Below are 27,940 nucleotides of genomic sequence, written 5' to 3'. Positions count from 1 at the left end.
GCGGATATTGAAGAATCCTTGCATCCCTGGGATAAAGCCCACTTGGTCATGGTGTATGATCTTTTTAATGTGTTGTTGGATTCTGATTGCTAGAATTTTGTTTAGGATTTTTGCATCTATGTTCATCAGTGATATTGGCCTGTAATTTTCTTTTTTTGTGGGATCTTTGTCAGGTTTTGGTATTAGGGTGATGGTGGCCTCATAGAATGAGTTTGGAAGTTTACCTTCCTCTGCAATTTTCTGGAAGAGTTTGAGCAGGATAGGTGTTAGCTCTTCTCTAAATTTTTGGTAGAATTCAGCTGTGAAGCCGTCTGGACCTGGGCTTTTGTTTGCTGGAAGATTTTTGATTACAGTTTCAATTTCCGTGCTTGTGATGGGTCTGTTAAGGTTTTCTATTTCTTCCTGGTCGAGTTTTGGAAAGTTGTACTTTTCTAAGAATTTGTCCATTTCTTCCTCGTTGTCCATTTTATTGGCATATGATTGTTGATAATAGTCTCTTATGATCCTTTGTATTTCTGTGTTGTCTGTTGTGATCTCTCCATTTTTGTTTCTAATTTTATTAATTTGATTTTTCTCCCTTTGTTTCTTGATGAGTCTGGCTAATGGTTTATCAATTTTATTTATCCTTTCAAAGAACCAGCTTTTGGCTTTGTTGATTTTTGCTATGGTCTCTTTTGTGTCTTTTGCATTTATTTCTGCTCTAATTTTTAAGATTTCTTTCCTTCTACTAACCCTGGGGTTCTTCATTTCTTCCTTTTCTAGTTGCTTTAGGTGTAGAGTTAGGTTATTTATTTGACTTTTTTCTTGTTTCTTGAGGTGTGCCTGTATTGCTATGAACTTTCCCCTTAGGACTGCTTTTACTGTGTCCCACAAGTTTTGGGTTGTTGTGTTTTCATTTTCATTCATTTCTATGCAAATTTTGATTTCTTTTTTGATTTCTTCTGTGATTTGTTGGTTATTCAGCAGGGTGTTGTTCAGCCTCCATATGTTGGAATTTTTAATCGTTTTTCTCCTGTAATTGAGATCTAATCTTACTGCATTGTGGTCAGAAAAGATGCTTGGAATGATTTCTATTTTTTTGAATTTACCAAGGCTAGCTTTATGGCCCAGGATGTGATCTATCCTGGAGAAGGTTCCATGTGCGCCTGAGAAAAAGGTGAAGTTCATTGTTTTGGGATGAAATGTCCTATAGATATCAATTAGGTCTAACTGGTCTATTGTATCGTTTAAAGATTGTGTTTCCTTGTTAATTTTCTGTTTAGTTGATCTATCCATAGGTGTGAGTGGGGTATTAAAGTCTCCCACTATTATTGTGTTATTGTTAATTTCTCCTTTCATACTTGTTAGCATTTGTCTTACATACTGCGGTGCTCCCGTGTTGGGTGCATATATATTTATAATTGTTATATCTTCTTCTTGGATTGATCCTTTGATCATTATGTAGTGACCTTCTTTGTCTCTTTTCACAGCCTTTGTTTTAAAGTCTATTTTATCTGATATGAGTATTGCTACTCTTCTTTCTTTTGGTCCCTATTTGCATGGAAAATCTTTTTCCAGCCCTTCACTTTCAGTCTGTATGTGTCCCCTGTTTTGAGGTGGGTCTCCTGTAGACAACATATGTAGGGGTCTTGTTTTTGTATCCATTCAGCCAGTCTTTGTCTTTTGGTTGGGGCATTCAACCCATTTACGTTTAAGGTAATTACTGATAAGTATGATCCCGTTGCCATTTACTTTATTGTTTGGGGTTCGAATTTATACACCGTTTTTGTGTTTCCTGTCTAGAGAATATCCTTTAGTATTTGTTGGAGAGCTGGTTTGGTGGTGCAGAATTCTCTCAGCTTTTGCTTGTCTGAGAAGCTTTTGATTTCTCCTTCATACTTGAATGAAATCCTTGCTGGGTACAATAATCTGGGCTGTAGGTTATTTTCTTTCATCATTTTAAGTATGTCTTGCCATTCCCTCCTGGCTTGAAGAGTTTCTATTGAAAGATCAGCTGTTATCCTTATGGGAATTCCCTTGTGTGTTATTTGTTGTTTTTCCCTTGCTGCTTTTAATATTTGTTCTTTGTGTTTGATCTTTGTTAATTTGATTAATATGTGTCTTGGGGTGTTTCGCCTTGGGTTTATCCTGTTTGGGATTCTCTGGGTTTCTTGGACTTGGGTGATTATTTCCTTCCCCAGTTTAGGGAAGTTTTCCACTATTATCTCCTCAAGTATTTTCTCATGGTCTTTCTTTTTGTCTTCTTCTTCTGGAACCCCTATGATTCGAATGTTGTAGCGTTTAATATTGTCCTGGAGGTCTCTGAGATTGTCCTCATTTCTTTTAATTCGTTTTTCTTTTATTCTCTCTGATTCATTTATTTCTACCATTCTATCTTCTAATTCACTAATCCTATCTTCTGCCTCTGTTATTCTACTATTTGTTGCCTCCAGAGTGTTTTTAATTTCATTTATTGCATTATTCATTATATATTGACTCTTTTTTATTTCTTCTAGGTCCTTGTTAAACCTTTCTTGCATCTTCTCAATCCTTGTCTCCAAGCTATTTATCTGTGATTCCATTTTAATTTCAAGATTTTGGATCAATTTCACTATCATTATTCAGAATTCTTTATCAGGTAGATTCCCTATCTCTTCCTCTTTTGTTTGGTTTGGTGGGCATTTATCCTGTTCCTTTATCTGCTGGGTATTCCTCTGTCTCTTCATCTTGTTTAAATTGCTGAGTTTGGGGTGTCCTTTCTGTATTCTGGCAGTTTGTGGAGTTCTCTTTATTGTGGCTTTTCCTCACTGTGTGTGGGTTTGTACAGGTGGCTTGTCAAGGTTTCCTGGTTAGGGAAGCTTGTGTCAGTGTTCTGATGGGTGGAGCTGTATTTCTTCTCTTTGTTCAGTCGTGCTCCTTTCGAAGAGTTGGATTGCTTTTCTGGGTGCCTGATGTCCTCTGCCGGCATTCAGAAGTTGTTTTGTGGAATTTACTCGACGTTTAAATGCTCTTTTGATGAATTTGTGGGGGAGAAAGTGTTCTCCCCGTCCTACTCCTCCGCCATCTTGGCTCCTCGCAGATCCTCTCGGCTTAATTCTTACTTACGACTTTAATAATACTGCTAGTATGTTATTGTACTTTGCCTGTTTTACAAGATTGTTGTTTCTTACATTACCAAATGTGTGACAGAAACTTCAATGAAAATAATGATGACTAGGCAATTTAAAGAAGTTGATAAAATCTATAGTTCTGTATGCAGTCAATTCGGAGAAGGCAATGGCACCCCACTCCAGTACTCTTGCCTGGAAAATCCTATGGATGGAAGAGCCTGCTAGGCTGCAGTCCATGGGGTCGCTCAGAGTCGGACACAACTGAGCGAATTCACTTTCACTTTTCACCTTCCTGCATTGGAGAAGGAAATGGCAACCCACTCCAGTGTCCTTGCCTGGAGAATCCCAGGGACAGGGGAGCCTAGTGGGCTGCCATCTCAGGGGTCGCACAGAGTCAGACACGACTGAAGCAACTTAGCTGCAGCAGCAGCAACATGCAGTCAATTGGAGAAAGAAATGGCAACCCACTCCAGTATTCTTGCCTGGAGAATTCCATGGACAGAGAAGCCTGGCAGACTACAGTCCATGGGGTCTCAAACCGTCGGACACAACTGAGCAACTAACACTATGTGATCAATGATTATAATAGTGTAACTCTAGATATGAGAAGATAAAACAAGAGGGAATTTTTCCTGGACCATAACAGAGTGAGAGAGGTAGGTGGTCCAGAGCCCTTTGGTTACTGTTGATAGACCTAGTCCAGTAACAGCACATTGAGTGGCCCATCAGCAAAATCTTTGCCAGATCTCGGAATGAGTCTTCTGGGTACTGTGGAACGAAATGGTCAGGAAATGTCTTCCAAAGTACAGCTGGATTTATGACCATGAGAGAGCCCTGTCAACTACAAACCGGCACTTGCCATCTACCTCTACAAGGCTTAAACCATGTACTGCTGCAGCTGCCGACCTTCAACATCCCCTGAAAGGAGTTCAGGGTGGAGAGCAGAAATGAGGCACTCTGTGCTGGTGGAGGGGGGGATGTTGGTGAGGGGGGGGGGGGGTGCGGTGGTAGGGAGATGGGGACTGAAAGGACAGGTCTTCAGATAGGTATTTTCAGGAGCTGATTTTATGAGCCCAATTCTTGTATTTCCTCACATCTAGAAAAGCGCTGAAGTCCTTCATGGTGACGACTATTTCCTGTGACTAAAGCTTCCTGAGACCAGTAGAAATTTTCTGGAAAAAAAATAGGGATTTGATTGCCTGTACTCTCCCTTCACCAAAATCACACATATATTCTCCTTCCCCCCTACCTCTTTGGAGCAGTTTCTCAGAGCTATTTGAGGTGCTGTCTCCCAGACTACAGTCCTTATTTTGCCCTAAATAAAATTTAACAGCCAACTCTCAGGCTGTGCAGTTTTTTTAAGTCAGCACTCCCACAGCCCCCAAAGCACAGCGCTGCCCTCGCTCCCTCCTCTCACCTCTTTTCCTTTCCACTTCCTCTCTCTTCCCTTTTCCCCTTCTTTCAAGTGAGAACTGGCAACCACAAACCCACAGAAACAACGCATCCTTCTGGAAAAATTTAAAGAGGCAAGATCAGCGAAGACCTGGAAGCGGAGTGGACGCTCCAAATCCTCCCGCGCACCCTCCAAAGAGCAGCTCATCACCGATAGTGGGACCACCAGCGCCCAGGCTCCCTGGTCGGGCCGGGACCGCGACCGGTGCTCTCTCGCCGCGGGGAACAACCTCCTCACTGTTCCCGCCCGGAGCGAGTGCCAGCCGCCAGCCGCGTCCGAGCCACCCTGCTGGCCAGGGTCGGATGGGGTGACCGCGGGGGTGTGCGCCTGGCCGCGTGGGGCCGGCCTCGGGAGAGCCCGCCCCGGCCCGGCCGGGCCCAGCCCCGCCCGCCGGCCCGCGCAAGCCTCCTTCGACTTAGCCCCCGCCCTCCTCCTACAGCCAGTCTGGCTCGCACTCACCGGCGCTCGCGCTCTCGCCACCAGCCGCAGCCATGAATCCCGGAGCGGCTCGCACCCCGGCGCTGAGGATCCTCGCGCTGGGCGCGTTGCTGTGGCCCGCGGCGCGCCCCTGGGAGCTCACCATCTTGCACACCAACGACGTACACAGCCGCCTGGAGCAGACGAGTGAGGACTCGAGCAAGTGTGTCAACGCCAGCCGCTGCGTGGGCGGCGTGGCACGGCTTGCCACCAAGGTGCACCAGATCCGCCGCGCCGAGCCCCACGTGCTGCTGCTCGACGCCGGCGACCAGTACCAGGGCACCATCTGGTTCACCGTGTACAAGGGCACCGAGGTGGCGCACTTCATGAACGCCCTGGGCTATGATGCCATGGTAAGACCGCCAGCCGGGCAGGCTAGGGAGCCCCCGGGGTGGAGTGCCCGTGCGAGAGAGATGCCCGGGTGGAGGAGCCGCCGATGGCGAGGCCGTGGGTGGCGAGCCTAGGACCCGGGCGCAGAGCGAAATGGAGAGGAAGCGAAACTCCCGTCAGTCTTCCAGGTGGATGCTTACATAGACGCCCCTTGGCTGATTCGACTTAAATGGACTGATGTACTTCCACCAAGAAATTGGGTATTTAGAGGAGCGGGACTCGGACTTGCCAATGAGGAGGTTCAGCTGGGATGTGTAGGACTCCAGTTACCCTGTGCCCTGGACCGAGGGGTGTGTGTGTGTGTGTGTGTGAAGTCGCTCAGTCGTGTCCGACTCTTTGCGACCCTGTGGACTGTAGCCCGCCGGGCTCCTCTGTCCATGGGATTCTCCAGGCAAGAATACTGGAGTGTGTTGCCATTTCCTTCTCCACCTGACCGAGGTAGATCCGCACATACCTCTCATTTACTGCTTGGTCTTTCAAAGAAATACTTTATCTCCAGTTAATTGGAAGGGAAACAAACTCAGGGTCAAAGAGGTTAAGTGCATTATCCAGGTCACCTGCTCCAAAAGAGAGAGCGAGAAAGGATAATAATAGATCCCAGATCCCTTTGACCCCAGAGTTTAAGCATAATTAAGCTCACAGTCTTGGGGAGAATCCCAGCTGGACACCTTCTGTGTGCAGCTGACTTTCTCTGTGCCTTAGTTCCTGCCTCTAGAAAACAGGGTAATAATCCTGTCTGCTTTCAGAGGGTTGTCTGACACATAATTGTTGTTTAGTTGCTAAACTGTGTCAGACTCTTTTGCGGCCCCATGGATTGTCATCTGCCAAGCTCCTCTGTCCGTGGGATTTTCCAGGCAAGAATACTGCAGTGGGTTCCCATTTCCTTCTCCAGGGCATCTTCCCCACCCAGGGATCAAACCCGCATCTCCTGCATTGGCAGGTGGATTCTTTACCACTGAGCCACTAGGGAAGCCCACTTCAGAGGGTTGGCTGGCATATGGTATGACCTCTTTAAATGTTAGTTCTTGTTATCACCAGACACTGTTGTAGAGGTTTAAAAACAGAAATAAAGAAGCTTCCCTAGGGAAGCCAAAATGCTGAAAGCACTGGGTTTCAAAGAATTTCATTAAAATCAGTTTGGCAGCAGAGATGTAGGAAGAGAGTCCCATTTAAGAGATGAGAGGCTGTTAAAACATATGTGAGAGTTGAAGTGCCAGTTCCCCAGTGCTCTGTTAAAGGTGATGCCTTATTTTGTTGGACTGAATTCTAGAAAAGGAGCAGAGAGGAGCGGCACAGTAATAAATAGTTATGACTTTTGTAAGTCAAACCAACGCCCGAGTTTAGCCCTGTGTGAAATCCTAGAGTGAAGGGATTCTGTGTGGCAAAACTGGGGGAAGAAATCCTAGAAGTTTTAGAACAGGAACAGAGCAAGGGGTCCAGGGAGATGTGGTATGTGGATATGGGAGATGGGGAGAGGTGTGGTCCTGCCTGGGATACAGCAGGCTAACGGTACACTTTGTAACAGAGGAACACAGAGGTGGGCAAAGCACAGTGCTGTATTTTTCCCCCTGAAAACTTGGAGAGAGGAGGACAGGAAAGATATAGGGGGGTAGACTATTTTTTTTTTTTCCAGGAAAGCTCATTGTAGAGAGATGAAAGAAGGACAGAGAGGTCCTCTCTATCTGATCGTTGGTTTTAAGGTTATCAGGAACACTCAGAGCCGCTGCAATTCAAAGGCTATGAGCCCCGTAGCCTTTGTGTTTATCTGAGCCACAGCCTTTATCTGGGGGACTTGCCAGCATCTGAACTGTGCCAAAGACTCGTGGGTCTCAAGAATTCTGTATGTGGCCTTTTAGTGTTCTTATCTCAGCAGCTAGACCTGCCTGATGCTTTGTCCTAGGTAATGACAGAATAAATATTTATAAAATTGTTGCCATTTCCTCCCAGAAAGAATAAACCTTACGTGAGTTTGATTTCATCCACAAACCACAACTTTCTAAACTTTTCTTTTCATGACGCTCTTTTTTCCACAGTTGTGTAGACTCCTTTTGGTGGAAAAAAAAGTGGATAATTCCCAGTTTTCCCAAGTGATACTGTTTTCCTCTTTCAGATGAATTAAGTTCACAGTGTTAATCAAGTGTTTATGATAAGATGCTGGGTGAAGCTGAAGCAATCTGCTACAAGTTACAGTCCGTCACCACCAGAAATGTTTAGAATGCTTATTGTTGGATGGATTTACTGTCTTTTAAATTTCACTCAAAACAATTGGACCGGGGCCTGAGGAAATTAGGCAACTTATGTAATGTTGGCAGGTTGTGAAAGAGGAGGAAAGCCAAAGGTAAGGCTGGTGGCCAGGTTCTTGATAGCCTCTCATCAGATTCACTCCATGCAGGTTTGACAAACATGGTTTGACCTGCATAAAATCTTAGTTCTTGTGATGCTTTAGTAAGGGATAAAGCTCTGCCACATTCACTGTGTTTTGGTTTTCCAGTGGCTTTTCATTGGCATTTTGCTAACACACCTTTCAGCGAGTTTATTGCTGTTCTGCTGTTAAAAGAAAGTGCGAGTGAAGTCGCTCAGTCACGCCCGACTCTTTGTGACCCTATGGATAGTAGCCTGCACCAACCTCCTCCATCCATGGGATTTTCAAGGCAAGAAGTACTGGAGTGGGTTGCCATTTCCTTCTCCAGGGAATCTTCCCAACCCAGGGATTGAACCCAGGTCTCTCACATTGTAGACAGATGCTTTACCGTCTGAACCATCAGGGAAGTCCTCTGCTGTTAAAAATCCACCCCCAGCTCACCAACCTGCTGCCACCTCTTGACTCTCAGGAAGCTGGAGATGTAGATCAGGGTGGAAAACAGTCGTGAAAGGATATCCCCAGTTCTCTAGAAACTGGACCTGGTTAGAGGAACCACATCTAAGATGCATGGGTTTGGAGGGCAAAGAGGAAGTGACTAGAATTTAACTTAACCCCAGGAGTTCCCTCAACCTCCGGACCTTCGAGCCCCAGTGAGAACAGCTAGAGGGATTCTTTTTTTTCTTATTGTAGCTAGTTGCTTTACAGTGTTATGGTGGTCTCTGCCATACACCAACTTGAATCAGTCATAACTGTGTGTGTGTGTGTGTGTGTATGTTTGTGTGTATATATCCCCTCCCTCTAGAGCCTCCCTCCCCCGACCCATTCCACCCCCCAGGTCATCACAGAACACTAGGCTGGTCTCTCTATGTTACATAGCAGCTTCCACTAGTTATCCATTTTACACATGGTAGTGTATATATCAGAGAAGGCAATGGCACCCCACTCCAGTACTCTTGCCTGGAAAATCCCATGGATGGAGGAGTCTGGTAGGCTGCAGTCCATGGGATTGCTAAGAGTTGGACACGACTGAGCGACTTCACTTTCACTTTTCACTTGCATGCCTTGGAGAAGGAAATGGCAACCCACTCCAGTGTTCTTGCCTGGAGAATCCCAGGGATGGGAGAGCCTGGTGGGCTGCCCTCTATGGGGTCGCACAGAGTCAGACACGACTGAAGCGACTTAGCAGCAGCAGCAGCAGTGTATATATGTCAATGCTACTACTCAATTTGTCCTACTCTCTCCTTCCTCTGCTGTGTTCACCAGATCATTCTCTATGCCTGTGTCTCCATTCTTCTCTGTAAATAGATTCATCAGTAGTGTTTTTGTAGCTTCCATATATATACATTAGTGTACAATGGTTGCTTTTTTCTTTCTGTCTGACTGCACTCTGTATAACAGGTTCTAGGTTCATCCAACTCACTGTAACTGACTCGATTTCATTCTTTTTTATGGCTAGTAATATTCCTTTGTATATGTGTACCACAACTTCTTTAGCCATTCATCTGTTGATGGATATCTAGATTGCTTCCATGTCCTGGCTATTGTAAACAGTGCTGCGGTGGACATTGGGGTACCTGTGCCTTTTGGAATTGTGGTTTTCTCAGGGCATGTGACCAGTAGTGGGATTGCTGTATCATATGGTAGTTTTATTCTTAATTTGTTTAGGAATCTCCATACTGTTTTCCACAGTGGCTGTACTAATTTACATTCCACCAGCAGTGCTGGGGGGTTCTGATAGTGCTGGAGCCAAAGGCAAGCTTAGAGACCTCTGGACCCAGCTGCCAGGCAGAAAACTCTAGAGGGAGGCCGTCACAAGCTGCTAGTTAGTGTCGCTGTGTTGGTGGAGGCACAGGAAGACAGCTCTGATGTACTCACCATGTGAGTTGGGCGGGTTGCTTTCTCTGAGCTTCCTGTTCCCAACTGCAAGACTGGCGGGATCAACCACCACCCCGCCTCTCTGTGTAAGACTTTTGCAAGTGATCCATGAGATGGCAAATGTAAAACTCCCTAGCTCCCTGCTGGCTCAGAGTAAACACTCAGTAAAAGTTAGTTCCATGTGTCCTGCCAAAAAAAAGAGAAAGGTATGAGTAAGGGAGGTTGGGGTTTTAAGCTCTCAGTTTATCTGATTCTGACTGCCCAGCACAGCCTACCACCCTCCTCCGCCCACTCCACCAACTTTTCTATGTCCCATTTCTGAACTATTATTTTTTCTTTTTTATATTTTTTTTGTTTTTATAGAAAAAATTACTTTTAAATGCTAATCATGTAACATTTTCCATCACGGAAGCAGTTTATATTTGCAAGACTCACTAGAGGTTGGATTTTTTTTTTGGTTTGGGCTATCTTCATGTTTACTCATTGAGCAGACTTATGTGAACCCCAAAAAGCACAGAAGCAAAGGGATTCATCTCCAGGGAAGGGATTCTAACCACCAAGGTGGGCTGTGGGGAAGGGCAGCCTCCTTTGGGCCCCGTTGTAAGGCCCTGGCTGCTGAACCCACTTTCTGTCTGACAGCCAGCAGCCTCAACCTGAGCAAATCACTCCCTGATGCCAGAGCCAGCAGCCTGAGTGGGGACCGTGGCCCCTGACTTTACCTCACTCAAGCCCAATAGACCCCCTTTTGTCCACATGCCTCACCTTCCATTTCCCACGTAGGTAGCCTTCCTCGCATGTTGATGTTTGTGTTTGATTTCTATGTGCGCTTGTAGAACCTTTGTTATAGTTTTAGTTGCTTATACTTTTAAGTTACACAACTCATTCTGTTACTCAGCTCATTGTTTCTTTTGTCCTGACCTGGTCCTGCGTGGGGTTTGTCGGTGTCACTCTGTGTCTATCATGTACACGCACTGTGCCTCGTTCACCACGAAGACCTCCCCACATTTTAGCTTTTGCTCCCCTTTGATGGATTTGGACATGGTACACATCATGCTGCAGTTCCACAAATGTGCTGCCCCAAATAGCCTCCTGCAGGTCCCAACTGTGAGACTTCCTTTAGGATCCATCCCCGTGGGCAGGCTTGCTGGGCACAAGGATGTGTACACTTACTCAGGAACTGACCACCAGATGGCTTTCCTGGGGCCTTCTATTCACCCCACCGACCCCCAGGCAGATATGACCCCCCCACACACATCCTTACCCCTACTTTGCATCATTCTGCAGCTTTCCAAGAGGTGTAAACTGACATCTCACTATCTGAGCTTGTGTTTTTCTAATAATTAGTAAAATAAGATGCTTTCTCCTTGGAAGGAAAGTTATGACCAACCTAGATAGCATATTGAAAAGCAGAGACATTACTTTGCCAACAAAGGTCTATCTAGTCAAGGCTATGGTTTTTTCCTGTGGTCATGTATGGATGTGAGATTTGGACTGTGAAGAAAACTGAGCACCGAAGAATTGATGCTTTTGAACTGTAATGTTGGAGAAGACTCTTGAGAGTCCCTTGGACTGCAAGGAGATCCAACCAGTCCATTCTGAAGGAGATCAGCACTGGAATTTCTTTGGAAGGAATGATGCTAAAGCTGAAACTCCAGTACTTTGGCCACCTCATGTGAAGAGTTGACTCATTGGAAAAGACTCTGATGCTGGGAGGGATTGGGGGCAGGAGGAGAAGGGGATGACAGAGGATGAGATGGCTGGATGGCATCACTGACTCGATGGACGTGAGTCTGAGTGAACTCCAGGAGTTGGTGATGGACAGGGAGGCCTGGCGTGCTGTGATTCATGGGGTCGCAAAGAGTCGGACACGACTGAGCAACTGAACTGAACTGAACTGAATATGTTTGTTAACTTTATGGGTTTCCTCTGCCCTAACTGCATGGTCACATGCTTTGCTCTTTTTTATAAATTAGGTTTGCTCTAGTTTTCTTACTTTTCAAGAGTTCTAAGTATTAATCTATAATCAATTTTATTTTTTCTAATTTTTTTTGGCCTAGCCATGCAGCATGTGGAATCTTAGTTCCCCGACCAGGGATTGAACCTGTGCAATGGAAGCACACTGGACCACAAAGGAAGTCCCTGAAATCAGTTTTAGACATTGTTGTTTCCTCCTCCAGGGGATTTTCCCAACCCAGGGACTGAACCTAGCTCTCCTGCATTGCAGGTGGATTATTTACCATTTTTAGATCTATTAATTTTGTCCATAGCATTGTCAACTTGTTTTATTGGGTGGGAATTTTTAAGACATCAGGCCCAGGCCTGGGAGATAGCATCTCAAGTGACCCTGAGAGAACTGCCTCAAGGAGCCAAGGGGAGGAGCCTGGTTATATAGTTTTGCAACATCAAAATACTAGATAGTCTGAACATCAAAAGAGTTTTGTCAGTTAAAGAAAACTAAATATCCCAAGTTAAGGATTGTATTGCTTTATATAGTTATATATAAAGTTTTATATAAGGAGTGTTGTGCTATGTAGTTTTATATTAAGGAGTGTAGTGCTTTATATAGTTTTGCAACATCAAAATAGTAAATAGTCTGAACATCAAAAGAGTTATGTCAGTTAAAGAAAACTAAATATCCCAAGTTAAGGATTGTAGTGCTTTTCTATGTATGGAAAGTTGCAAGAGTCTGGCTCACTGCAGTTATTCCTCTGACGTGTACCTCTAATATCTGGGGCCAGTATGTGTGGTTTCATATCCTGATGTTCCTCAGGGCTCAGCCTAGGGAGTGGCTGCAGTCTGATGGCTGCTAGATAGCAGGTATTCATCTCTTCAAATTCCCTTAGGGCCCACATTGAGGGCTGCCATCTCTGATGACTGTGACATCCGTGTTTACTGATATGGCAGAAAATACTCCATTTTTTAGTGTCTTTTCATTGAACAGAAATCCTCCACTTGGTATAATCAAATTAATTTTTATTATTTTTTTTGTCTTATGGTTTGTGCTCTTGAAATTTTACATAAGATTTTAGTAATTTGAAGCTTGTCATCCCCAGCACTCATCACTGGAATTCAGACATGAGTACTGTTCTCTCTGCCTTTGAGAGATGCTGAATCTATAACTGGGAGTATGCCATTCAGCTCTTTGAGCCATCAATTCCTCATCTGTAAAGTCTGAGGGTCCTCACATCTCTAAACCAATGGCGACCTGAGAAATATTTTGATTCCATTTCAATTCAGTGGAGGGACGGGAGGATGAGGCAAAGGTGCAGAAGCAGAAATCTGTAAGATGGACCAGCCTGAACCAGAGCGAGGTGGCAGGAATCAGGAGAGATGGGATCACATGCAACTTACAGGCCACTCTGAGAAAATAGGCTCTGCTCTATTGTCATGGGGAGCCACTGGAGGTGTCTGAATGGAGGAATTTGTTGTTAATAAAAAATAAACATTTTGTCTTTGTCTGAGTTCCTGTCACATAGCTCCCCAAACTCTTGGGGATACTTGATCAGTGTCTTCTTAATGTCAATGAGATGACTGATGGCTGGAGACTCCTAGGCATCTTCAGAGTGACTTCTGGGGAGAGGCAGGGACCAAGAGACTCAGCTAATCACCAGCAGTCAAGGATTTGATCAATTATGTCAACATGATGAAACCATCATCAGTTCAGTGCAGTCGAGCAGTCGTGTCCGACTCTGTGACCCCATGAATCGCAGCATGCCTGGCCTCCCTGTCCATCACCAACTCCTGGAGTTCACTCAGACTCACGTCCATCGAGTCAGTGATGCCATCCAGCCATCTCATCCTCTGTCGTCCCCTTCTCCTCCTGCCCCCAATCCCTCCCAGCATCAGAGTCTTTTCTAATGAGTAAACTCTTCACATGATGTGGCCAAAGTACTGGAGTTTCAGCTTTAGCATCATTCCTTCCAAAGAAATCCCAGGGCTGATCTCCTTCAGGATGGACTGGTTGGATCTCCTTGCAGTCCAAGGGACTCTCAAGAGTCTTCTCCAACACCACAGTTCAAAAGCATCAATTCTTCGGTGCTCAGCCTTCTTCACAGTCCAACTCTCACATCCATACATGACCACTGGAAAAACCATAGCCTTGACTGGATAGACCTTTATTGGCAAAGTAATGTCTCTGCTTTTTAATATGCTATCTAGGTTGGTCATAACTTTCCTTCCAAGGAGTAAGTGTCTTTTAATTTCATGGCTGCAGTCACCATCTGCAGTGGTTTTGGAGCTCAGAAAAATAAAGTCTGACATTGTTTCCACTGTTTCCCCATCTATTTCCCATGAAGTGATGGGACCAGATGCTGTGATCTTAGTTTTCTGAATGTTGAGCTTTAAGCCCACTTTTTCACTCTCCTCGTTCACTTTCATCAAGAAGCTTTTGAGTTCCTCTTCACTTTCTGCCATAAGTGTGGTGTCATCTGCATATCTGAGGTTATTGATATTTCTCCCAGAAATCTTGATTCCAGCTTGTGCTTCATCCAGCCCAGCGTTTCCCATGATGTACTCTGCATATAAGTTAAATAAGCAGGGTGACAATATACAGCCTTGACGTACTCCTTTTCCTATTTGGAACCAGTCTATTGTTCCATGTCCAGTTCTAACTGTTGCTTCCTGACCTGCATACAGATTTCTCAAGAGGCAGGTCAGGTGGTCTGGTATTCCCATCTCTTTCAGAATTTTCCACAGTTTATTGTGATCCACACAGTCAAAGGCTTGGGCAGAGTCAATAAAGCAGAAATAGATGTTTTTCTGGAACTCTCTTGCTTCTTCCATGATCCAGCGGATGTTGGCAATTTGATCTCCGGTTCCTCTGCCTTTTCTAAATCCAGCTTGAACATCTGGAAGTTTACAGTTCACATATTGCTGAAGCCTGGCTTGGAGAATTTTGAGCATTACTTTACTAGCACGTGAGATGAGTGTCATTGTGCGGTAGTGAGTATTCTTTGGCATTGCCTTTCTTTGGCATTGGAATGCAAACTGACCTTTTCCAGTCCTGTGGCCACTGCTGAGTTTTCCAAATTTGCTGGCATATTGAGTGCAGCACTTTCACAGCATCGTCTTCCAGGATTTGAAATAGCTCAATTGGAATGCCATCACCTCCACTAGCTTTGTTTGTAGTGATACTTTCTAAGGCCCACTTGACTTCACATTCTAGGATGTCTGGCTCTAGGTGAGTGATCACACCATCATGATTATCTTGGTCGTGAAGATCTTTTTTGTACAGTTCTGTGTATTCCTGCCACCTCTTAATATCTTCTGCTTCTGTTAGGTCCATACCATTTCTGTCCTTTATCGAGCCCATCTTTGCATGAAATGTTCCCTTGGCATCTCTCATTTTCTTGAAGAGATCTCTAGTCTTTCCCATTCTGTTGTTTTCCTCTATTTCTTTGCATTGATCGCTGAGGAAGGCTTTCTTATCTCTCCTTGCTATTCTTTGGAATTCTGCATTATATCTTATATCACCTCTTGATGCTTATATCTTTCCTTTTCTCCTTTGCTTTTCGCTTCTCTTCTTTTCACAGCTATTTGTAAGGCCTCCCCAGACAGCCATTTTGCTTTTTTGCATTTCTTTTCCATGGGGATGTTCTTGATCCCTGTCTCCTGTACAATGTCACGAACCTCCGTCCACAGTTCATCGGGCACTCTATCAGATCTAGTCCCTTAATCTATTTCTCACTTCCACTGTATAATCATATGGGATTTGATTTAGGTCATACCTGAATGGTCTAGTGGTTTTCCCTACTTTCTTCAATTTAAGTCTGAATTTGGCAATAAGGAGTTCATGATCTGAGCCACAGTCAGCTCCTGGTCTTGTTTTTGTTGACTGTATAGAGCTTCTCTATCTTTGGCTGCAAAGAATATAATCAGTCTGATTTCGGTGTTGCCCATCTGGTGATGTCCATGTGTAGAGTCTTCTCTTGTGTTGTTGGAAGAGGGTGTTTGCTATGACCAGTGCCTTTTCTTGGCAAAACTCTATTAGTCTTTTGCCCTGCTTCATTCCGTATTCCAAGGTCAAATTTGCCTGTTACTCCAGGTGTTTCTTGACTTCCTACTTTTACCTTCCAGTCCTCTATAATGAAAAGGACATCTTTTTTGGGTGTTAGTTCTAAAAGGTCTTGTAGGTCTTCATAGAACTGTTCAACTTCAGCTTCTTCAGCATTACTGGTTGAGGCATAGACTTGGATTACTGTGATATTGAATGGTTTGCCTTGGAAATGAACAGAGATCATTGTGTCGTTTTTGAGATTGCATCCAAGTACTGCATTTCAGACTCTTTTGTTGACCATGATGGCTACTGCATTTCTTCTGAGGGATTCCTGCCCACAGTAGTATATACAATGGTCATTTGAATTAAATTCACCCATTCCAGTCCATTTTAGTTCGCTGATTCCTAGAATGTCGACATTCACTCTCGCCATCTCCTGTTTGACCACTTCCAATTTGCCTTGATTCATGGACCTGACATTCCAGGTTCCTCTGCAATACTGCTCTTTACAGCATTGGACCTTGCTTCTATCACCAGTCACATCCACAACTGGGTATTCTTTTTGCTTTGGCTCCATCCCTTCATTCTTTCTGGAGTTATTTCTCCACTGATCTCCAGTAGCATATTGGGCACCTACTGTCCTGGGGAGTTCCTCTTTCAGTATCCTATCATTTTGCCTTTTCATACTGTTCATGGGGTTCTCAAGGCAAGAATACTGAAGTGGTTTGCCATTCCCTTCTCCAGTGGATCACATTCTGTCAGACCTCTCCACCATGACCCGCCCGTCTTGAGTGGCTGCACACGGCATGGCTTAGTTTCATTGAATTAGACAAGGCTGTGGTCCTAGTGTGATTAGATTGACTAGTTTCCTGTGAGTATGGTTTCAGTGTGTCTGCCCTCTGATGCCCTCTTTCAACACCTACCATCTTACTTGGGTTTCTCTTACCTTGGACGTAGGGTATCTCCTCACGGCTGCTCCAGCAAAGCACAGCCACTGCTCCCTACCTTGAATGAGGGTATCTCCTGACCGCTGCCCCTCCTGACCTTGAGTGTGGAATAGCTCCCCTAGGCCCTCCTGTGCACACGCAGCCACCGCTCCTTGGACGTGGGGTTGCTCCTCCCGGCTGCTGCCCCGGCCTCCAGCGTGGGGTAGCTCCTCTCGGCTGCTCCTGCGCTGTCGCAGCCTGGCAATCTCCGCCGCCGCCCCTGACCTAGGACGCTGATTAGCTCTTCTCGGCTGCTGCCCCTGACCTCGGACGTGGGGAAGCTCCTCTCGGCCATTCCTGCACCATCGCAGCCTGGCACTCTCAGCCGCTGCCCCTGACCTCGGACGTGGGGTAGCTCCTCCCGACTGCTGCCCCTGACATCGGACGTGGGGTAACTCCTCTTGGCCACCGCCCCTTGGGCATGGGGTCCTCCCGGCTTCTGCCCCTGACGTTGGACGTGGGGTAGCTCCTCTCGGCCGCGCTATGTGTACCGTCGCAGTCAGGCGGCAGCTGGGAGGAGTTACCCCACATCGGAGGTCAGGGGCAGCGGCCGAGAGTGCCAGGCTGCAACAGCGCAGGAGCAGCCAAGAGGAGCTACCCCCCGCCCCAGGCCAGGGGCGGCGGCCGGGGAGGAGATACCCTACGTCCAAGGAGCGGTGGCTACGCGGGTGCAGGAGGGCCTGAAACCATCATAAAAAGTCCTAAATAGTGAACACAGTGAAGTGGTGGCAAGGTGGTGTGCCCAGAGAGAGCAGGGAAGCCCTGTGCAGCCTTCTGCTTGCACACCTTGCCCCATGCATGTCTTCCACTTGGCTGTTCCTGAGTTGCAGCCTTTATAGTACACCAGTAACCATAAAAGCAAAGTACTTTCCTGAGTTCTGTGAGTTTTTCTAGTAAATTATCAAAACTGTGTAGGGTCTTGTGGGAATCCCTGATTTACAGATGATGTATTACAAGTACAAATGATCCAAGAACTTGCAACTGCCATCTGAAGTGGGGGCAGGCTTGTGGCTCTGAAGCCAGGATCTGTGATTTGATGTTCACTCCTGGTAGACAGTGTGTGCGTGCTAAGTCGCTTGAGTTGTGACCTACTCTTTGCAATCCCATGAGTGTAACCCTCTGGGCTCCTCTGTCCATGGGATTCTCCAGGCAAGAATACTGAAGTGGGTTTTACTGGAGGAGATCTTCCCAACCCAGGGATTGAACCCGTGTCTCTTGATTCTCCTGCTTGGCAGGTGGTTTCTTTACCACTAACACCACCTAGGAAGCCCCAGGTAGATACTGTCAGCATGGAATTGAATTGTTGGACACCCAGTTAGTAACCTCAGAGACCTGGACAATTAGCTGATATGAGAAAACACTTCTCAGCCACAGAGGGAAATCACAGTTTTGGAAGAATGAATAGAAATGGATGGGAGGGCAAAGATACCAGAAAAGAGGAAGGGAGAAGGGGCTGGACAATATAGTCTAGTCAAGAGATGATGAACACAGACTGTAACTGGGCAAAGAGCTTGTATACCTGCAGTGCAGAAAGCTGATGTAACAGCAGACATTTGCCGCAAAGTAAGTATTTATTGCAGGGCGCCGAGCAAGGGAGTAAGAGAGAGCCTCAGATCCACTCCCACTTGGGTTTTGAATTGAGGGTGTTTTTAAAGGGAAAAAACAAAGAAACTGGAATTAATCATCATTTTGTGACGTTTCTTAGTCACAGTTTCGGGAGCCAGTAAGTCTCTGGTTTAGGATTCTCAGGCCAGATGGTCTATGACTTGGGGGCCTATTAGAAGAGCAACTTGTAATTGTATGTTAATGATGAAATCTACAACAGCAGTTCCTCCAACTCTGGTAGATTACTGTTCTGTTAGCCCGTGGTTGAGGTCATAGGGGATAGAAAGGGAATAAAGTTTTGAATAGAGAGATTCATCATTAACTTGGAAGGGAACTCAGTTTTAGGGGCACTCCAGGTCAGAACTACGGTGATGGGGAAAGAAAGGCTGAATCCACCAGGGCCATTTTCAGTAGGACAGGCAGCATGGCACAGGGCTAGGAGGGTGAATTTGGGGTGACTATCTGGGATCAGGTCCCTTCCCTGCCACTTAAAATCTATGGAGTGTGAGCAGGTTCTTGAATCTCCTGGAGGTTTTCTTTCCACAGGTGTAAGGTGGGTGTGATCATGATTTTCTCCCCATAGGTTGTTGTAGGGTTTAAAGGAGATGACAGGGACTTCCCTGGTGGTGCAGTGGCTAAAACTCCACTCTCCCAATGCAGGAGACCTGGGTTTGATCCCTGGTCAGGGAACTAGATCCCACATGCCACAACTAAAGATCCTGCATGCTACAACAAAGACTCAGCACAGCCAAATAAATAAATAAATATTTTTTAATGAATTTTAAAGGAGATGATAGTGTGTGTCAAGTTCTTTACATGGTGCCAGCCACAATCAGGGGTCAGTAAGTGCTGACTGTACTCACCTTCTGTTGGCAGGGGTGGCTCAGAAGAGCTTATAATCAAAAGACGACTAAGAGGGTTCAAGCCTGGGACACAGGGCAAATCAGCGGTGTTTGACACTGCACCTCAAGAGTGCAGAGGTGTAGTAAGATTACCCCCTGACAGCTAAAGCCTCCTATTTCCAGGCTTTTCCTGACTTAGTGGACATGCTTGTGCCCATGGGGTTGTGGCAGACAGAAGCAGTAGAAAGAGATCTGGACAGGACCTCAGGACACCCAGGTTTTACTTCTTGGCTTTTCAAGCTCCTAGCTATGTGAGTTTATTGGAGAAGGAAATGGCAACCCACTCCAGTATTCTTGCCTGGAGAATCCCAGGGACGGGGGAGCCTGGTGGGCTGTCGTCTATGGGGTCACACAGAGTTGGACACGACTGAAGCGACATAGCAGCAGCAGCAGCTATGTGAGTTTGGGCAGCGGATTCCTCATAAAACAAGGGATTTGGAGGGGGTGCTCTGCCCATGTCCTTTCTCAGTGCCTCAGGCCCTACCCAGGTCTATGTCTTGCTTCTAATCTGCCAACACGGCTCGATTGGTCCCAGGACTTAATAGTACGCACGGGTCTAAGTTGGCCTGACAACTCTTGTTTCTCTTCCACAGTTCCTTTCATAGAAGCTGTTTTCTTGTGGAGGGATGGCTTGGGTCTTCTCCCAGGTACCTCCAGGTAGCTACTGCTTCCAAAGAGGTTTCCAGGATTTTAGATGGAGGGTTATCTGTTTTGTAATAGAAAATGATGGCCAAAGTGGGAGGGTGATGAACCCAGTTTCAAGTCTGTTTTCTGTGAGGTTTACTTACTCTTTCAGTCCACAGATATTCACTTTTCTGGTGGCTCAGATGGTAAAGAATCCACCTGCAATGCAGGAGACCTGGGTTCAATCCCTAGGTTGGGAAGATCCCCTGGAGAAGGGAACAGTACCCACTCCAGTATTCTGGCCTGGAGAATTCCATGGACAGAGGAGCCTGGCGAGGGCTACAGCCCATAGGGTCACAAGGAGTCGGACACAACTGACTGACTTTCACTTAATCGGCTTCCTTTGCAGCTCAGTTGGTAAAGAATCTGCCTGCAGTGCAGAAGACCCGGGTTTGATTCCTGGGTTGAGAAGATCCCCTGGAGAAGGAAATGGCAACCCACTCCAGTATTCTTGCCTGGAGAATCTCATGGACAGAGGAGCCTGGCAGGGTACAGTACATGGGGTCACAAGAGTCGGACATAATTTGGTGACTAAACAACCAACCAAGCCTGTGCCAGACTCTGTGCTGAGTACTTTAGACAGTAAACAAGACCTGCCAGAGTGAAACTTACTGTTCAGTGAGGGGATCATGACCATCTGAGCCCTTCCTAACCACATAGAGAGGCTGGGTAAGACCTATGAAGGGGGGTGAGCAGGGAGAAGCAAAGCAAAGCAAAAATGACTGAAATTCTAACACCTGTGCACAAGGATTCTCCAACTACAGATCCTATCTGCAGAAGACAATGCTCAGGTACCATATATGTCCAAATCCACAGTGGGTATGTTTCCCCTCCTCTCAGAAAAGCAATCCCTAAGGAAAGGGAAGTCACCTTATATTCAAATGCTTACAGAGTCTCTCATATCAAGGAAACTGAATTACTTTATCGTCAGTATCAAAGTCACCTGATATTCAAGTGCTTACAGAGTCTCTCATATCAAGGAAACTGAATTACTTTATTGTCAGTAACAAAGTCACCTGATATTCAAGTGCTTACAAAGTCTCTCATATCAAGGAAACAGAGTTACTTTATCTTCAGTTACAAAGCAGCATGTTCTGGGAAGACAGACTAGTCGTGCCAGTTCGGAAAGCTTGAAAGAAATATCTGATGGCAGTGTTTTGTTGTTTTGTTTTGTTTAAGCATAGAAAGTTGGTGGTTATTCCTGGAGCTCAGACCTTGAAAGTCGTGCACGTGTGTGGATTGTGGATCCTCAGGTCTTAGTGATATGTGTGAACAGCCCCATCCTATGGCTGTTGTCCCCAGTCTGAGTTCCACATCGGGGCTGGTCTGGGTGAAACCAGCCTCAGGCATGGAGAAAAGGAAGCAGCAGCAGCTTCTGAGCTCATCTTGTCCAGGCATCTGTGTTTGCTTAACTGAAAATGGGAGAAGAAAAAAAAAAGAAAATGGGAGAAGAACTGGACAAGTCACACAACAGATTGGCAGCTTTCCCTGCTTCACTCACAAAACCATCTGGATGCTGTGCAAACACCCTCCCTGTCTGTTCTTCAACTATATAACCAGAACTTGCAAATCCTCTTGACACTTCTTTTCCTTCACTTGAACAGTTGGCTTTATGGTTTAGTCACTAGTTCATGTCTGACACTTGTGACCCCATGGACTGTAGCCTGCCAGGCTCCTCTGTCCATTGAGGTTATCCAGGCAAGAATACTGGAGTGGGTTGCCATTTCCTTCTCAAGTTGGCTCTTTATAGAATCCAAAAATTAGCTGCAGCCTCCTAGCTCCTCAGAGATGTACTGGGTTAGCCAAAGAGTTTATTTGGTTTTTAAATAAAAATAAAAGACATTTTGCATTTTCACAAAGAACTCTATTGAACAGTGTAGTCATCATTTTGTTCTAATACCTTCTGCCTTTTTCAGGCAACTTCATAATTCTGTCTTCCCAAAACGTTTTATCTTTTTGAGCAAAGAACTGTTCTAGGTAACTTTTACAGTCTTCCAGAAAACTGAAAATTTTCCACTAAGAGAATTTTGTAAAGACCAAAATAAATCAGTTCAGTTTAGTTCAGTCACTCACTCGTGTCCAACTCTTTGTGATCCCATGAATCACAGCACGCCAGGCCTCCCTGTCCATCACCAACTCCCAGGGTTCACCCAAACTCATGTCCATCGAGTTGGTGATGCCATCCAGCCATCTCATCCTCTGTCATCCCCTTCTCCTCCTGCCCCCAATCCCTCCCAGCATCAGTCTTTTCCAATGAGTCAACTCTTCGCATGAGGTGGCCAAAGTACTGAAGTTCCAACTTTAGCATCAGTCCTTCCAATGAACACCCAGGACCAATCTCTTTTAGAATGGACTGGTTGGATCTCCTTGCAGTCCAAGGGACTCTCAAGAGTCTTCTCCAACACCACAGTTCAAAAGCATCAATTCTTCAGCGCTCAGCTTTCTTCACAGTCCAACTCTCACATCCATACATGACCACTGGAAAAACCATAGCCTTCACTAGATGGACATTTGTTGGCAAAATAATGTCTCTGCTTTTCAATATGCTATCTAGGTTGGTCATAACTTTCCTTCCAAGGAGTAAGTGTCTTTTAATTTCATGGCTGCAATCACCATCTGCAGTGATTTTGGAGCCCAAAAAAATAAAGTCTGACACTGTTTCCACTGTTTCCCCATCTATTTCCCATGAAGTGATGGGACCAGATGCCATGAACTTCGTTTTCTGAATGTTGAGCTTTAAGCCAACTTTTTCACTCTCCTCTTTCACTTTCATCAAGAGGCTTTTTAGTTCCTCTTCACTTTCTGACATAAGGGTGGTGTCATCTGCATATCTGAGGTTATCGATATTTCTCCCAGCAATCTTGATTCCAGCTTGTGCTTCATCCAGCCCAGAGTTTCTCATGATGTATTCTGCATATAAGTTAAATAAGCAGGGTAACAATATACAGCTTTGATGTACTCCTTTCCCTATTTGGAACCAGTCTATTGTTCCATGTCCAGTTCTAACTGTTGCTTCCAACCTGCATATAGGTTTCTCAAGAGGCAGGTCAGGTGATCTGGTATTCCCATCTCTTTTAGAATTTTCCACAGTTTATTGTGATCCACACAGTCAAAGGCTTGGGCAGAGTCAATAAAGCAGAAATAGATGTTTTTCTGGAACTCTCTTGCTTTTTCCATGATCCAGCAGATGTTGGCAATTTGATCTCCGGTTCCTCTGCCTTTTCTAAATCCAGCTTGAACATCTGGAAGTTCACGGTTCACGTATTGCTGAAGCCTGGCTTGGAGAATTTTGAGCATTACTTTACTAGCGTGTGAGATGAGTGCCATTGTGTGGTAGTTTGAGCATTCTTTGGCATTGCCTTTCTTTAGGATTGGAATGAAAACTGACCTTTTCCAGTCCTGTGGCCACTGCTGAGTTTTCCAAATTTGCTGGCATTTTGAGTGCAGCACTTTCACAGTATCATCTTCCAGGATTTGAAATAGCTCAACTGGAATTCCATCCTCTCCACTAGCTTTGTTCATAGTGTTGCTTTCTAAGGCCCACTTGACTACACATTCCAGGATATCTGGCTCTAGGTGAGTGATCACACCATCGTACTTATCTTGGTCATGAAGATCTTTTTTGTACGGTTCTTCTGTGTATTCCTGCCACCTCTTAATATCTTCTGCTTCTGTTAGGTCCATACCATTTCTGTCCTTTATTGAGCCCATCTTTGCATGAAATGTTCCCTTGGTATTTCTAATTTTCTTGAGACATCTAGTCTTTCCCATTCTGTTGTTTTCCTCTATTTCTTTGCATTGATCACTAAAGAAGGCTTTCTTATCTCTCCTTGCTATTCTTTGGAACTCTGCATTCAGATGCTTATATCTTTCCTTTTCTCCTTTGCTTTTCGCTTCTCTTCTTTTCACAGCTAGTTGTAAGGCCTCCCCAGACAGCCATTTTGCGTTTTTGCATTTCTTTTCCATGGGGATGTTCTTGATCCCTGTCTCCTGTACAATGTCATGAACCTCTGTCCATAGTTCATCAGGCACTCTATCAGATCTAGTCCCTTAAATCTATTTCTCACTTCCACTGTATAATCATAAGGGATTTGATTTAGGTCATACCTGAATGGTCTAGTGGTTTTCCCTATGTTCTTCAATTTAAGTCTGAATTTGGCAATAAGGAGTTTATTATCTGAGCCACAGTCAGCTCCTAGTCTTGTTTTTGCTAACTGTATAGAGCTTCTCTATCTTTGGCTGCAAAGAATATAATCAGTCTGATTTCGGTGTTGACCATCTGGTGATGTCCATGTGTAGAGTCTTCTCTTGTGTTGTTGGAAGAGGGTGTTTGCTATGACCAGTGCGTTCTCTTGGCAAAACTCTATTAGCCTTTGCTTTGCTTCATTCCATATCCCAAGGCCAAACTTGCCTGTTACCCCAGGTGTTTCTTGACTTCCTACTTTTACCTTCCAGTCCTCTATAATGAAAAGGACATATTTTGGGGGTGTTAGTTCTAAAAGGTCTTGTAGGTCTTCATAGAACCGTTCAACTTCAGCTTCTTCAGCGTTACTATTTGGGGCATAGACTTGGATTACTGTGATATTGAATGGTTTGCCTTGATAACGAACAGAGATCATTGTGTCGTTTTTGAGATTGCATCCAAATACTGCATTTTGGACTCTTTTGTTGACCATGGTAGCTACTCCATTTCTCCTGAGGGATTCCTGCCCACAGTATATATAGATATAATGATATCTATATCATTATATAGATAGATAGATACAGATATATAGATATAATGGTCATCTGAGTTAAACTCACCCATTCCAGTCCATTTTAGTTCTCTGTTTCCTAGAATGTCAACATTCACTCTTGCCATCTCCTGTTTGACCACTTCCAATTTGCCTTGATTCATGGACCTGACATTCCAGGTTCCTCTGCAGTACTGCTCCTTACAGCATTGGACCTTGCTTCTATCACCAGTCACATCTACTACTGGGTATTGTTTTTGCTTTGGCTCCATCCCTTCATTCTTCCTGGAGTTATTTCTCCACTGATCTCCGGTAGCATATTGGGCACCTACTGACCTAGGGAGTTCCTCTTTCAGTATCCTATCATTTTGCCTTTTCATACTGTTCATGGGGTTCTCGAGGAAAGAGTACTGAAGTGGTTTGCCATTCCCTTCTCCAGTGGACCACATTCTGTCAGACCTCTCCATCATGACCCACCCATCTTGAGTGGCCCCACACAGCATGGCTTAGTTTCATTGAGTTAGACAACGCTGTGGTCCATGTGATCAGATGGACTAGTTTTCTGTGATTATGGTTTCAGTGTGTCTGCCCTCTGATGCCTCTCACAACACCTACTGTCTTACTTGGGTTTCTCTTACCTTGGACATGGGGTATCTCTTCATGGCTGCTCCAGCAAAGCACAGCCGCTGCTCCTTATCTTGGACGAGGGGTATCTTCTCACAGCCCCGCCTCCTGACCTTGAATGAGGAGTAGCTCCTCTTGGCCCTCCTGCGCCCATGCAACCACCACTCCTTGGACATGGGGTTGCTCCAAAATAAATGGAAATCTGTAAATGCAATGTCTGGTGGATGCGGTGGAGGAATCAGAACTTTGCAGCCAAGCTGTAACAGTTTTTGTCTGTCACCAAAGAAACATGCAGTCTTGCATTATCCTGATGGAAGATTATCCGTTTTCTGTTGACTAATTCTGGATGCTTTTCATTGAGTGCTACCTTCAGTTGGTCTAATTGGGAGCAGTACTAGTTGGAATTAATCATCTGATTTTCTGGAAGGTTTTCTCCTAATAGAAGACTCTTCCAATCCCACCATATACACAATATCACCTCCTTTAAAAGAAGATTGATTGACCTTTGGTGTGGTTGGTGGCAGTTCATTTCAATTGCCCCACAATCTCTTCCATTCCACGTTATTGTGCAGTAACCACTTTTCGTTGCACATCACAATTTGTTCTTAAAATGGAACATCTTGCTTTTCAGTAGAGAATGGCATGTGGAAATATGATCAAGGAAATTTTTTCACTTATGTGGAACGCAAACATCAAAGCAATTAACATAAGCAAGCTGGTACAAATGATTTTCAATGATTGATTTGGATATTTTTAATATGTCAGCTATCTCCCGCGTGGTATAATGGTGATTGTTCTCAGTGTCTCAATTTACTTGCTATCAGCTTCAACTGGTCTATCTGACTGTGGAACATCTTCCAGTGAGACATCTCCAGCTCAGAACTTCACAAATCACTTTTGACACGTTCAATCAGTCACAGTATCTTCTCCATACACTAAATACATCTTTTTTTTGCATTTCAATTGCACTTTCACCTTTTGTGAAATAACAAAGCATAATATGCCAAAGATGTTATCCTCAAAATTAAAATGGCTACACAAAAATTCACCAATTTAGATAAGTTTTTTTAAAAATGCACACTGATATGACAGCTGTCACAATACAAACAAAATTGTTTTGAATAAAGCTAAAAACATCTAAGCACTGCTTGAGCCATCTTGTGGGGGAATCGAATAAGCCTTTTGACCAGCCCAGTAGTGAATCCTTCCTGGAACCCAATTAGTTGAGCAGGTATTTCTAAAGGTAGTGTTGCTGTGGGTATTTTGCATGGGCAGAGAATTAATATAAAATGCTGTCTGTTCAGTACTTGTTTGTTCATTCATTCAACAGACACTGAGTTGTGAGTGAACTGGGTTGAGCTCAGGAATCTTTTCTGCCATTCAGTCAGATGCCACATTCATCTGCCAGGGACTAAGACTGGGGATGTGAAGCACAACCCAACACCAGAAGCAGCCACGACACCTACCTTGTAATCTTCTCTGCTTATGGTTGTTGCTGAGTCTCCCTGAGTGATTGGCAACTATGCCCTGTTGAGTGACAGACCAGAGTTTCCTCTAATCCTTAAACTATAGGGTGTCCTGCAGCCTTCTTCATGGGATGAGCTAGAGTCTAAGTGACTAACTGAATTCACGTGTTGCAAATTTCTGACATATGGCTCTTTGATGTTGTTACAATCTATTTCTGCGGATTAAAACTGAAATTCTTTTCTTCTGCATCATGCATCCTGTGCTGCTCTTAATTCATCTTTCCGTTGTTTTTCTTCTACCTGGATTTAAGCCTCTTTTCTTATTTGGAACATTTCTGACTGCCTCAGCTTTCATGTCTCCATCCCCACATTTGTTACTACAGCTGATGTCATTGGCCTGTGAGCTTCCCTGACTAGTGCCTCGAAGGTGAAGCTCACGCTTGGAGCCCCGTCCATTTTTAACTGTCAGGGTGAGCCTGCATCTCTGTCAGGCTCTCTCAAACACATCTCTGCCTGTGGTTCCCACTTGCTTTATGAATGCATGGATGGATGTGTTTATTTCATGCTCTCTCCCTGACTGCCCAACCCTTCCTGAGGGCAAAGACCGGGGCTGTGTTACTCAGCACTGTGGAAACCTAGAAGAAACCAGTGGGTTGTTTAATGATACTCATCCCTCTCCAGATGCTTGTTATTTATTTTTTTTAACATACTCTTTTCCAGTATGGTTTATCATAGGATCTTTTAAAAAAAAAAAAACTATTTGCAGAAGTCAGAGACCTTACTGTATTTTTTATGATTTTATTTATTTATTTTTGGCTATTCTGTGTCTTCGTTGCTGTTCAGACTTTTCTCTAGTTGCAGCAATTGCGGACTACTCTCTAGCTGTGGGGTGCAGGTTTCTCATTGTGGTAGCTTCTCTTGTTGCAGAGTATGGGCTTTAGGGTGCACGGACTTCAGTAGTTGTGGCTCCCTGGCTCTAGAACACAGGCTCAGTAGTTGTGGCCCACAGGCTTAGTCACTGCACGGCATGTGGGATCTTCCCAGAGCAGGAATGGAACCTGTGTCTCCTGCATTGGCAGGCAGATTCCTTACCACTGAGCCTCCAGGGAAGGCCCTGCCATAGGATCTTGAACATAGTTCTCTGTGCCATACAGGAGGACCTTGCTGTTTATCCATCCCAAATACAATAATTTGGTTTTTTATTAGTTTTATTGAAATATAGCTGATTTGGGGCTTTCCTGGTGACTCAGATGGTAAAAATCTGCCTGCAATGCAGGAGATCTGAATTCAATCCCTGGA

At 44.9% G+C, this 27,940-nt stretch overlaps 1 protein-coding gene across 1 annotated transcript in view; it reads left to right on the top strand.

The window, feature by feature from the left end:
- The first annotated feature begins 4,983 nt into the window (after positions 1–4,983).
- The window catches only part of NT5E (5'-nucleotidase ecto), a 73,050-nt gene continuing 50,093 nt past the window's right edge, over positions 4,984–27,940 (top strand). The window contains exon 1 of the mRNA XM_086317867.1: positions 4,984–5,372. Within this exon, the coding sequence (XP_086173993.1) occupies positions 5,034–5,372 (339 nt within the window). The 5' untranslated portion in view covers positions 4,984–5,033. The remainder of the gene's footprint in view (positions 5,373–27,940) is intronic.

The sequence above is a fragment of the Bos grunniens genome, chromosome 9 (assembly GCF_055505025.1).
Source record: "Bos grunniens cultivar Pamir isolate PY7600 chromosome 9, Bosgru_T2T1.0, whole genome shotgun sequence".
Taxonomy (NCBI): domain Eukaryota; kingdom Metazoa; phylum Chordata; class Mammalia; order Artiodactyla; family Bovidae; genus Bos; species Bos grunniens.
The sequence above is the reverse complement of the archived record's forward strand: the minus strand, read 5'-3'. Positions and strand labels throughout refer to the sequence as shown.